The sequence below is a fragment of the Eleginops maclovinus genome, chromosome 9 (assembly GCF_036324505.1).
Source record: "Eleginops maclovinus isolate JMC-PN-2008 ecotype Puerto Natales chromosome 9, JC_Emac_rtc_rv5, whole genome shotgun sequence".
In the NCBI taxonomy this organism is placed as follows: Eukaryota; Metazoa; Chordata; class Actinopteri; order Perciformes; family Eleginopidae; genus Eleginops; species Eleginops maclovinus.
Window position 1 is genome coordinate 7,352,522 of NC_086357.1, and position 12,438 is coordinate 7,364,959.

Genomic DNA, 12,438 nt, shown 5'->3' on the forward strand with positions numbered 1-12,438 from the left:
TAAACTATGCTAACTAACTCTTTACTCTGGACTCAACACACCGACATGAGATTCATATTTTATCTCAATTTCAGAGTAAGCAAATAAACACAACTATTCATTCATGACTATAATCCCCAGGATAAAACTTCAAAAACCAAACATGCAATGACATCTAACCTGCAAAAAAAGTCTAATAAAACTGGAAAGACACACATGTAGTGTTCCCCTTGTGTTTTTCCTCTCTTGTTGCATCAACCCTCCACTGTAGATTGAGTCTCACTCTATCCCCTGATGAACCATGAACTATTATCTCTGTGTGTTAAGCAGAAACTTGAGTATGCAGATGACTTAAAACATTCATGAAACAGATGTTAAGCTGGGAGACCAAAACATTTTTGAGGAACAGCACCCTGTGGTCGGCTGACAATACTTTTTATTAAAGAACCTGACATCAATTCATAGAGCAGGAGTAGGATGTTTTAAATGTGTCTCCCTACACATAGAACGACATTAAAATGTGAGCTCACGCATACTTTAAAGACCAGGAGTCTATAAAGGGACCCTATTATGCTCAATTTCAGGTTAATATTTGTTTTGTATGTCTCTACTGTGACATGTCTCCATGCTTTAAAGTTCAAAAAGCTCTTTATTTTTCTCATACTGCCTGTGCTGCAGCACCACTTTCACCCTCTGACTGAAACCAGAGCCCAGTCTGCTCTGATTGGTTAGTTCGCCGGCTGTTGTGCCCCGATGTCCCTCCCCACACCCTATCATGTACATACTGATGGAGCGCTAGCCAATATTGACAAAAGTGCTACAAAGTGATGTCATGTTATGGAGGGGGAGTGTGTGGGAGAGAAAATCTGGAGGGATTTTAGCCTTTGTAAACTATTTACATAGACAAACACCTATATAGCAATCTACGGGAAAGAGAAACCCCCAGAAAGCATAATAAGGCCCATATATGTAGGTTCTGAGTTGCTATAACAGCTTCCCTTTCCTGCTGTGTTTACAGGCTGCAGGGTGTGTACCATCGGTCAGGTCTCATTTGCATCCTCACACTCATGCTTTCTCTGGAGAAACATGAGATGACAGGAGCTTTAGTTCCTTCAGACTGTCCTTACCCTCTTTTTGCTCTTCTCCATGCTCTATGCTATGCCATGGTGCTTTCTGCTGTTTTCCTCCTGGTGCTCTTTAAAACAGAGCATGGTGACAGGCTAAATGCTCCATTGTTTTGTTGTTTCGCTCACATTGTGTTTAGTCACAATCAGATGAAGGTGAGAGGAAGTTGGACTTGCTGCAGGAAGCACACACACACAATTTAAAACCAATTTATCTTAGCAATAACTCAGACATTTCCTGTTTTCTGCCCCAAGTGTGCAGCTCATACACATGTAGTACAAATACATACCAAAGAACACATGCTTGCCCTCACTCAACAGCATTTTTTTTTCCTTTCTTGCACATAGCGTTCGTCTGATGCACGCACACACACACACACACACACACACACAGATCCAACTAGTCAGAGCTGAGACATGCAAGGAATGAATGAAATGTTCGGCACAGTGCAGAAACAGCTCACAGAGTTTCGGCAGCTGCTAAATCACAAAATCTGTCAAGATGTCAAACTTAACGAACGGTTATTGAGATAGAAAGTGTGAGCACTTACATGTTTGAGCTGAGTAAGCAGTTGAGCAATTTATCAAAAAACCCAATACCATAATATATCCGGACTTATTATTGGATATTTTGATGCCTTTTTATTTGGTTAGGAAAAAGAGAGTCACCAAAAAATGCGCTTGAACAAAGAAAGTATGCTTCTATATTCCCCCCCAAAACTGTTACAAGGACTAATCCTCAGTGCTATATGCCACCCTGTCTCTGCCTGTTAGTTTGCTAGCAGATCATCTTATAAAATAGTTGATAGAATTCTGAATTTGATTTGGTGAGAGGATTTCTTCATAACCCCAGTTGAGGCATTTGGGGCTTATCAAGCTTTGTTCTTTTTAGTTAATTTCCCCAAGGCTGGATTACAAAATGGGCAACATCAGTATTTTTTGTTATTTGTAAAACAGCATCATTTTAGCAGTAAGTTACAATTTCTTTGCCTTTCTCATTCCAATAGTGAGTTAATATATATATTTGAAGCATATTTCAATGGAAATAAGACGCTTTCTTGTATTAAAATCCAGTTTTAAGACATTTTCCTCCTTGTTGGTTAATTTGAAGTTGTTAACCCACACTTTTAATCAGAATTTGGTAGGTTCTTTGTCGACAAGGTCAAGCAATTTTGTTAATTTTGTTACTTTTTTTGATTTGTTACCAGATTCATATTAAGTGCGACAATTTTACAGTGTAAAAATGTACCTTTTTTAAAAATGACTTTAAGCCCAGTTTGGCATTTCTGAGCTGTAACTTCTTGTCATTTTTAGATTTAGACATAGATATCTGAAATAAGGTAAAATGTGAGCAGGTTTGTATGTAAGGATCTGTATAGAATGCAATTTCTTAAATACCTTCATATCAAATTGACTAGCAATCGAATAGTCTCAAAGGTGGCCAAACGCAATGCAATCAAACATCCCTTTGGGTTTTGGCAACCCTGAAATGCTTTAGACAGTTGAGCTGTTAAATGATGTGTTGGAAAAGAGCAATAATGTAATTCCTGTGTGTCTGCAGGTGATGGCCAATGTGGTGATGGAGCAGCTGCTGCCGTCTCTGGAGAAAGACATGCTGCCTCGCCTCAAGGCCAAGAAGACGGAGAAGAAGAGAGTGTGGTTTGCTGTGAGTCACGCTTTTAACTTGATACCTTTTTAATATCCTGTGACTGATGATACTGCCGTTTCCTTCTCAATTCAATAAAAAGTATTTGGCACATGAAGAGCTTTTTAATGTCAATCGCAGCGTTATATTTCTAGTTTAATCAGAAACTTAACCCAGTTCAATCTGAAAGGATAAATTGTGCCTTCATGCTGTGGACCATTCCTTGCATTATATTATGGCTCTAAAGCTTCATATTGTCAAGCAGTAACAAATTAATACAGCCGAAATCTTGGACCTTTGATTAATTACCGGATTCTGCCCAGACGGTGGAGGCAGCCTACATCCTGATCCAGGAGCATCTGTTGGAGGGACTTTCTGCACTGAAGGAGGAATGTCGAACATCGCTCCGACAGCAGGAGGTTCTCATCCACTCCGACATGGACCAGATCCTCGAGTCCAGGCGGCAGCTGGAGGAAAAAGTCAGAGGTAACGTCCAGAGGCCGACTGCCAAACACAGGATAAGCTGTGATGCATGGTTGTTTTCTGAGAATAAACGTTTAACTTCTCCCTCCAGCCAAAGTATCGGAGCCAGCAGAGAAGCTGTGCTGTGAGTCAGTTCAGCCGTACTTGGGCTCCGTGCTGGAGGAGCTGATGGAGCCCGTCAGCTCGGGTTTCCAGGAGGGACGGCAGCTGAGTGAAAACATGATGGACAAGCTGTGCCAGGACGTCATGATGATGGTGGACAATGAGCTAGTGAAGGAGGTGTGCAGTTAATAAATATCTTACAGAAAGCTTCAGTCGAAGGAACTGAGGAATAATCATCTTTTATTGTCACATCAGAATGAATTTTCTTCAGTGTGGCCCCTTTTTTTTCTAGACTTTTTTTAAGTGGTTATATGATATGTTGCTGTGCCATTTGAAAGAGCCCAACCCATGTCACAAAATAAAACATTTAAACTATTTAATAATTACTTTATTCATAATTGATGTCGGTAAATCTTCACGGTACAACGTTAAATCATTTTGTTTATACTCTGAAGTATATCCACATCTGTCCCATAAAACAAACCAGCTGAAATGATGAATGATATTTGTTCTGATTTAATGAACATATAAACCAAAAGAAACATTTTAATGACATTTTTCAGATAAAAAAAAGATCTGACAGGTCTCAGGTTTTACCTTATATGTGTTTGTCTCACAATATATTTAATTATATATTTATAAAAGATGTTTTGACTATATAAAACTAAAAGGCAACATAGAAGCCAACTTTTCCCAGTTGGGAGTTCTTTCTTTTCAACTTTGACGTGCTAAGGAGCTCTAAGACATGGTGTGGAAACAACATGGAAGCTAAAAAAAGGATGTGTTTTAATACTCTTGAGGGGGCTTCAAAAATGCATAACCCCATCCTTTGCTTGTGCCTCAGGCTCTTGCTAAAATGGTGAGACCGAACCTGCTGAGCTGCTACCAGAAAATCGGCTCCCTGCAGGAGAAATTGCAGCACCTGCAAGAGAGGTTTGGCTTCTCCAACATCAAGGGAGTGATCCACAGTGCTCAGATCGACCTGCAGCAGGTACACACACAGCAGTGCAGAGAAGTAACAAAGTACATGTGTTCTGGTACCCGAGTACTTCTTTTACCATTGAGACGAACAGTATGATTCTTTTTCCATTCACTTTCTCCGTCAGACGCTCAGACAGCGTGGGCGGAGAAGTTATTATCTGACTGACTTATTTTATTAGCCATCAGTTCCCCCAGGGGATCATTAAAGTGTTTTTGATTATGATACACTTGTGACTGTAATGAACGTTTCTTTAATACGTTCACTCCGTGGTTCAGTGTAAATAATGAAAACCTTGGCTGTAGTGATACTCCACGCTGATGGGACTTTCAGCTGCTTACTTTCACTCTGTATTTGGGGCATTAAACTGCTCCCTGGTGTGATCTTATCCTCGGTGTGTTCCAGCTGATGGAGAATGCAGCCCACACGTTTGGGCAGCTGCTCAACAAAGCGGTCCAGGACAACCCTGACAACCCCGGCTCTGCCATCGACAAGGCCAAACACAGAGTGCTCAAGGTAAAAAACAACATGGTTAATGCAGGATATAGATTCAGTCAGAAAAATGTAAGTGTTTATCAACAATTTTAATCGAGATTCTGGATTTCTCTGGGTATCTAGCTACAAAAGACATTTATAATGAACGCCCACTTGTTTATCAATATATCTTCATGGGACAACTTCATGTAGTGAAACTGAAGTTGGAATAGACTCATACCTCGGGGAAACTCAAAATAAAAAATGCATTACTGACTTTTCTCCTGTGTGTGCTGCAGCAATATGACCATGACAGCAGCACCGTGAGGAAGAGGATCTCCAGGGAGGCTCTTGTCTCCATCACTCTGCCCTTCATCAAGAAGAACCTGGCCCCCACCTGCAAAACTGTGAGTCTCAGCTACACACAGCTTTGATGAAGAGTCAACATCTTGTTTCAGAGCCTGACTGTGTATGCGTTTCTGTACAGGAGCTTCAGAGTCTCGAGCAGACCATCGACGGAGACCACTCCAACTACATCCATGTCGAGAACGTTTACGAGAACATCCTCCTGCAAACACTGGACAAAGAGGTCACTAAAGGTATGTAACACTGAGGATGATATAGCAACACTTTCTCCACACACACACCACTAATCCTTCCTGTTTTTTCCTCCAGTGGTGAAAGAGGCAGCAAGCCTGAAGAAGTACAACCTGTTCACAGACAGCAGAGACCTCCTCAGTCAGTCCAGCCGCTCCAGCCTCTCCTCCCCCTCCGCCTCCACTCCCAACAGCCCCGCCATGATGCTTGCCTCCCCCTCCAGAACCTTCTCTGAGCCCCCAACCCCCTCTCCTCTTGCAGTCAACGAACTGTCCTGCAGCCCCAAGAAGGAAGTGAAGCTGGAGAACGGTGTGCTGCCAAGCGAAGCCTCGGCGGATGTGACAGTCATTGAGACTCCTCTGGGGAAGGTCGAACAGAAAGATGCAGCTCCGACTGTCAGTGAGGAGACAACACTGGCCAAAGCAGAACAAGTCGTCCAAGTTGTGAAGGGAGAAGCAGGCCTCGCTGTTGCCCTGGAGACTCCAGATGTAACAGATATAGCCAAAGAGAGTGAGACCGAGGAAGTGAATGTAGAAGCAGCACCTGAGACAGTGATCCAAGAGGATGTGTTTGCTGTAGAAACAGAAGCAGTGGGGTTGGCTGCTGAGCCTCAGATGCAGACCACAGAAGCTCCAAGAGAGACAAAAATCACTTTGTGCGAAGTCCCCACTGTTGTAGAAAGTATAAAGACAGAAGTAGAAGCAGCATCAGCACCTACAGAAGCTCCTGAACCAAGTCCTGATTCTTCTACTGAACCAGAACATGTTCCTGAAGCAGGTGAGGATTCTTCTGTTGAACTACAAAACGCTCCTGTACCAAGTTCAGAAACAACTATTGAACCAGAAAAAGTTCCTTTACCAAGTCCTGATCTTACCATTGAACCTGAAAACACCTCAGCAGAAGAATCTGGTTGCCAAGTGTTTGCCAGCAGTGAAGAAGAGTCACACTGTGTAGGCTCAGAAATGAAGTTAGAGGCTCCCTCTAGTGGTGAAATGCATGCAATCACACCTGAAGAGGTCAGCCTGGACCTGAAGAGACAGGAAGCAGAGTCAGTTACCGTCTCTAACCCTAATTCCCTGAACGTGTCAGTGGGAAGTGAGTCTATCCCGTCCGATGTGGAGTCTATGGAGGAAGGGAAGACAACACAGAGCAGTGGAGACGAAGTCTCAACGACTTCTGATGTCTTGGATGAGGCCAACATGAGTACTTCACCCATGAGCTCAGACGAGCAGCCTGAGGACAATATAGCAGTCGATGATCCATGTCTTCAGGAGCAGACAGAAGCCGTCAGTGAGGACGTTGAGGCAGGTACGAACGTGGAGTCGCTGGTGGAGGCAGAACAATCTACAACCTCTCAGCCTCCTGAGCCCACAGAAGACAAAACGTCCTCCAGCCCTGAAGCACGACCCATTGACTGCGTCCAGGAGATCCGTGACCTGGTGATGGAGGTGATTGAAGTGGATGAGCTGGTGAAGCGTTACCCAAGTGGAGTTCCAACAGAGGAGGAATGAAGCATCACAACTGGATCACTGTGCTTCAGCAAGACGAGAGACAAAATAATTAGGAGTCTTCTGCTGTGAACCAAATGATTTTCAAAATGATTACCATACGGTAGCCTCAAACAGACCTGGAGTCAAAATGTTTGTTCGCAGAGCAGAACAAAGGAAAATACTCCTGAAAAACCTTCAGAAATGCTTCCATGAACTTAAAAAAAACAAAACCCATATGCATGAAATTATGGTCAATTATTTATACAACTCATTTACACAAATCAATATAATCCGCTGTTTCAGGTGTAATACAATCATCAGGGTTTCTGTCCCTCAGAGACTTGAGACTTAACACTACAACTATTTTAGAAAACTTAGATTTAGAATTATTTTATCAAGATTGTGAAGAATTTATGGAACTGTCATTATGCTGTGGTAGATTCAGAATTTACTTTGAAAGTATATAAGAATGTTTTACAATGTCAGAGTTAGGATATGAAGATGGATAGCACTCTCATATCTATATATGCTGGAGTCAGGGCATGGTTAGCCTAGCTTAGCATAAAGACTGAAAGCACAAGGAAATAATTTGCCGGGCTTTAACCAATAATTACATCGAGCAAAGCTTCAGAGCTTACCCATTAACATGTTTTACATTTCTTTAATTTCAAGACCAACAGAAATGTAAAACAAATGGTGTTTTGAATGAAACACTTCCCCAGAGTTTTGATGCTATTTAGGTCAAACGTCATGACTCTAGCTATGCAAGACACAAGATTGTTTACTGTCTGAACAGCTCACTTTGGGGGGAAATGTTGAATTATTTCTCTAAACAGACTACAAGAGAACCGTCACACTATTTGTGCTAAATCATTGAGCTAAATACCATTCCCAAAATGATTTGAGAGCTGTAGTTGTGGCACATTGTTTTTTCTTAAATGTGCTTTATTTTGGACCTACTGAAAGAAGCTGAAGAAAAGTAGCATATCCAAGTGCCTTTACATTACCTCTGTGTTGCCGTCACATGCCTTACGTCACATGAAGGAAAGCAGCTTCTGTCATGTGGATGTAGAGAGAGTTTGAACACCTGTGCCTTTTAACCTGTGCAGAGCATCTTACACAGACTGTTTAGTAGGACCGTTTACAGTGAGTGTAAACCATATGACCTTTTACTGTAAATCAGATGAATGTTGATTAATGAAAAATGTGTGTGGAAATATAAATAATAAAAAGAGTCTATAAAACAAACGTACTTTGAAATTATTTGTGTGTGATCGCTCACATTTCTGGCTTCAATGTTGGGAAACACAAACTATAAATTATTTTATTTGCCAATAAAACAAACAGCTTCAGGCTTTAAATATTTATTTATGATGCACAACTTTTTATTTTCAGACAATCACAGACACACTGCTGAGAAATATCAAAAAGCTGTAATCCAACATCTGTGAGAGATTACATTCTAAATATGGGTTCACTACAATAGTATGCGTTCCATTCATTTGATATACTGAACAAAGAAAAAAACCTCTAAATAAAGAGAGAGTGAAATGAATTACATTCACAGAAATAGAGATAAATGACACTAATACTTTGTTTACAGTGTACTGCAGAGCTTGTGTGTGTGTGTGTGTGTGTGTGTGTGTGTGTGTGTGTGTGTGTGTGTGTGTGTGTGTGTGTGTGTGTGTGTGTGTGCGTGCGTGTGTGCGTGCGTGCGTGTGTGTGTGTGTGCGCGTGCAAAACCAAGAAAATACTGAATTCTTTTTATCTTATGGTGCATTTTGTAATATTTTTCTACAACATTCCTTAAAGACAAATATGCAGTTTGGTTCTTATTATGCAGACAGTAATCTGAGAGTTTATTTGAGTTTTTAAATGCTGGTTTATTGATGACTAATAAATCCATTTGACCTGCTTAACACTGACTCAAAGACTTCCAGTTAAATCAACAATTAATTAAAACTGCACCAATTTAACAGTTTTTTTCCTATAATTTGTACCAAATAACATTTTCAGCAGAAGTCCAAGAAATAAGCAAGAAATTAAGTCTTACCAAAATACCTTAATATATATGTAAAACTACTTGTTTAGTGTGTTACTCAATGGTTCGATTAGGTCTGCAATGCTTTGATGATCCTCAAATTGACGCTCAGTTAAATCATTTTTTTGCAAGAATGGAAGCAAATGCTGTCTTCTGAAAAATGTAGATGTTTTTCCTTTGTCTTTTTGATATTGTATTAATGAAAAAGAAAATGATAAGGCTTTGATACACAGCATGTGTGCTTGAATCACTTAAGCACATTACAATTATATTTAAAAGAAATGTCAGAATGAAAGTCAAATGAAATGTAATCTGACCACCATAGACGGGATTGTTTAGTTTTACGTTTATTAAGACAAAAAATATGTCTCTAAATCACATACTTTCAGAGTTTTAAGGATGTTGCGGTTGTTTTTTGGTGCTTTAAAAAAACAAAATCACACTTTGTTCAAGAAAACAAACTGACTTCCTCCACAGTAGACACAGCTTTAGTAGCATACAGTGAATATCAGAGACATGAGTACAGTATTTATGAGTGACAGGTTCCAGGATTTTACCGAGAGGCAGTGTTGTAGTTGAAGAAAAACTGTTCATCCGGGCGGAAGCCGTAGGCGCTGACTGGTCGATCTGCTGAGACAAACTGCTCCGACACACTGAGAGGGCAGAAGAGGGAAAAGACGGGGACAATTATTACAATCCCAAATATGGTGAGACCGAATTAAAAACACAGAGATTTGGCGGTATCTTTATAACATAACTCTTGATTTATAAAACAATATTTGATATGGTTAGGACGGATTTTTTTAAACCACAGATTTTCCAAGTGTGACATGGGTTGCAAAATGTTTTAGGAAAGGCTCAGGGGAACATATTACAATAGTTTAAAGAGCACGTAGAATAGAACATTTGTGTGATATGGTTAAAGATAGAGTTCAGAGGAAGTTGTTTTGGGGAATTTTACAGATGTTTTACTACCTCAGAGTTCTAAACTAATAAATAAAAACCTCACTGATACATCTCAATGAAACCAAACCCCCGAAGCAGGTTAAACATTTGCTGGGAATACTGAAAGCAAAAGGCACCAGCACCACCACCACCAGGTGGAGCTCTGACACTAGCCATCTCTCTGGAAACCCCCCACTCTCAGGACCAACCCAATCACTCAGTTATAGGTGAAAAAACATCTAATAAAAGAGTAAATGTAATATTCATCTGCCCTGGTCCAGGTGTTGGACATCCACAATGAGTGTGTGCGTTACAGACTGCTTATGGCTGGAGGGGTAAACATTAGAGTTGCCAAGCCATAAAAAAAACTGTAGAGATGTCAAAACACAGCGCAGTGACGAGGACGGAGGCTGACGGCCAGACCTGGAGGACCTGGCTGCCCTCCGCCCGGCACACTGGGGCCGGTGTAAGGGGATGATAAAAGGCCTGAATCTACACCGTATAAATCAGTTACTATGGGGATGTGGATACAGAGGGAGGAAGCCCATTTCACGCTCCATCTTCTGACCAGCTGCTGGAAGTTTTGAGTCTGGTGATGGGGTCACGGCGACGTATGGAGCACTTGATGGATAAGCTGGGCTCTGATGGATGACACCACATCTCACACATTCATCCCCGTGTTTCTCTCCAAGTGTTTGCTGTGCAGCCCTTCGTCCTCTCCCGTACTTCTAAAATACGAGCTGTTTGCTTTGCCCCTGCAAGCGCCTATAATGACGTGTTGTTTTTAGCCAAATCACTTCCAGCGATCAGTTACACAGCTTGCAGAATATCCCCAACTGCTCCTCTCCTCCTCCACCACTCTGTTTTGCCTTCACCCCCCCACCAACCACCATCTCCACTCCAGGCAGAAATATGTCTTTTTCCCTCTCTGCACGCTACGGCTGTCAGGGGGGATTTGAGAGCCGGGCTAAAGGAGGCTGCTCAGAGCTCTGAGTCACAGCATCCGCCGGCCGGCCGGCCCGAATATCAGCCTCAGACACTGCCGACTGTCCGGTTACACCCCAGCCTGGACTTCCAGGAACTGTGCAGGACCTGTGTCAGTCCTGATGCTCAGCCATAGTTTAGAATCATTTAGGACAGTAATGATCTAAGGGTGAAAAACACTCTTACAGCAAATCCGAATACATTCATGGTATTTTATCTGTTCAATTATGGCTTGTTGTAAACAGGTAATAATCTTTTTTATTATGAATTCATTTAATTTTGTTTTTTTTAGTGGAGACGATGCATCATAAATGACATCTACTTCATCATTTACAACCTGTTAGATTCAGCATGAATCAGAGGGGTTTGGACAGGATATTTTGAATAGTAACTTAATTGTCAGAATAGTCAGATGTGTTTGTACTGGACAATATGATACAAAAACTACAATTATTTACGAATAGATTCCAGGAATGTGCTTTTTGATAGTTTACAGGCTGCATCTCCCCATGTATCAGGGATGTTAAAATGAAAGCCAACCGGCAGTTTGGGCAGACTATTGTTTTATGTTCCTATCATTTATCTATTTTGGATGTTGGTCAGTCTCTAGTTAACCCTTCCAAAGCATTTTGTTGTTTTTAGTATTTTGTATGAACTATGTAAACAATGACACTCAATTAAAACCTGCAAGTACCAAACTATTGGATTGGCACTGAGATTCCTGATGATTGAAACCAAAATCGATCAAATTATTAAAAACATCATCTTTAGGAACATTGTTCTCAATAAGGCCAGGAAACCAAATCTTCATATTGATGTAAAAAAAAAGTCTCCAGCAGATATAAAACCCCTGTAGCTGAGGAGATGGAATTCATCTAGCAGGTCTGGACACCAGAAACGCTGCCCAACACGGATCTGATATTACTCGTTATGAAATATGCAAATCAACGGCCACCTCTTTCCCTTCATGTGTGCTGTGACAAGCCGACAAAATGAGGAGAGGGTGGTTGAGACAAGGGGCCTGGTGTTCCCACAAATGCCAGTGTGGCCCCCAGAGGAGCGACTGCAGGACACGTCCCATCCCGCAGAGAACATTCCTTGGTAGTGAACAGGAAAGGGAATCAGGCCTTTTTCCTCCTTCTGCGTGACCCTTCGCCTCCCCCACTGCGTCTGCCTCCTCCAGGGCCCCCAGCCGGGCCCCGCTTTGATCTCTCCCTGCTGTCACTGCTCAGATTACAGCTAACCAACACGCCTGCCCCAGTAAAGAACCAGGTCTCGCCCCCACCTTTCCTGCACCCTCCCATCGTATCTCCACATCTCACCTGATTGTGACGGTGCTTACTTCCTTCAGATTTTACCTCACCTCACTCCCGCTGCCCCGTCACATCCTGACAGCCTCTCAAAGCACTCATTGATTCTCCGGTTGGCACGCTCGTGTTCACAGTCACACACTGCCTGTCTGTCTGACACCTCTCTTTACCTGACTGATGAAAAATAAACACCAATTCATCTGTCCCTCTGTCCTTACAGTGTAAGATATTCAATCAGAGCGAATTAAATACAACACTTTTCAGACATTTCAAAATCTCACAACC

At 41.8% G+C, this 12,438-nt stretch overlaps 2 protein-coding genes across 2 annotated transcripts in view; one reads left to right on the forward strand and one right to left on the reverse strand.

Moving 5' to 3' along the window:
* niban1a (niban apoptosis regulator 1a) overlaps window positions 1–8,121 on the forward strand; it is a 31,388-nt gene extending 23,267 nt beyond the window's left edge. Inside the window, exons 7-14 of the mRNA XM_063891944.1 lie at window positions 2,665–2,769; window positions 3,072–3,234; window positions 3,323–3,510; window positions 4,178–4,324; window positions 4,718–4,828; window positions 5,086–5,193; window positions 5,274–5,385; window positions 5,462–8,121. Of these exons, the coding sequence (XP_063748014.1) occupies window positions 2,665–2,769; window positions 3,072–3,234; window positions 3,323–3,510; window positions 4,178–4,324; window positions 4,718–4,828; window positions 5,086–5,193; window positions 5,274–5,385; window positions 5,462–6,894 (2,367 nt within the window). The 3' untranslated portion in view covers window positions 6,895–8,121. The remainder of the gene's footprint in view (window positions 1–2,664; window positions 2,770–3,071; window positions 3,235–3,322; window positions 3,511–4,177; window positions 4,325–4,717; window positions 4,829–5,085; window positions 5,194–5,273; window positions 5,386–5,461) is intronic.
* A 100-nt stretch (window positions 8,122–8,221) lies between these two features.
* Window positions 8,222–12,438, reverse strand: part of kifap3a (kinesin-associated protein 3a) — a 29,756-nt gene continuing 25,539 nt past the window's right edge. The window contains exon 20 of the mRNA XM_063892311.1: window positions 8,222–9,567. Within this exon, the coding sequence (XP_063748381.1) occupies window positions 9,468–9,567 (100 nt within the window). The 3' untranslated portion in view covers window positions 8,222–9,467. The remainder of the gene's footprint in view (window positions 9,568–12,438) is intronic.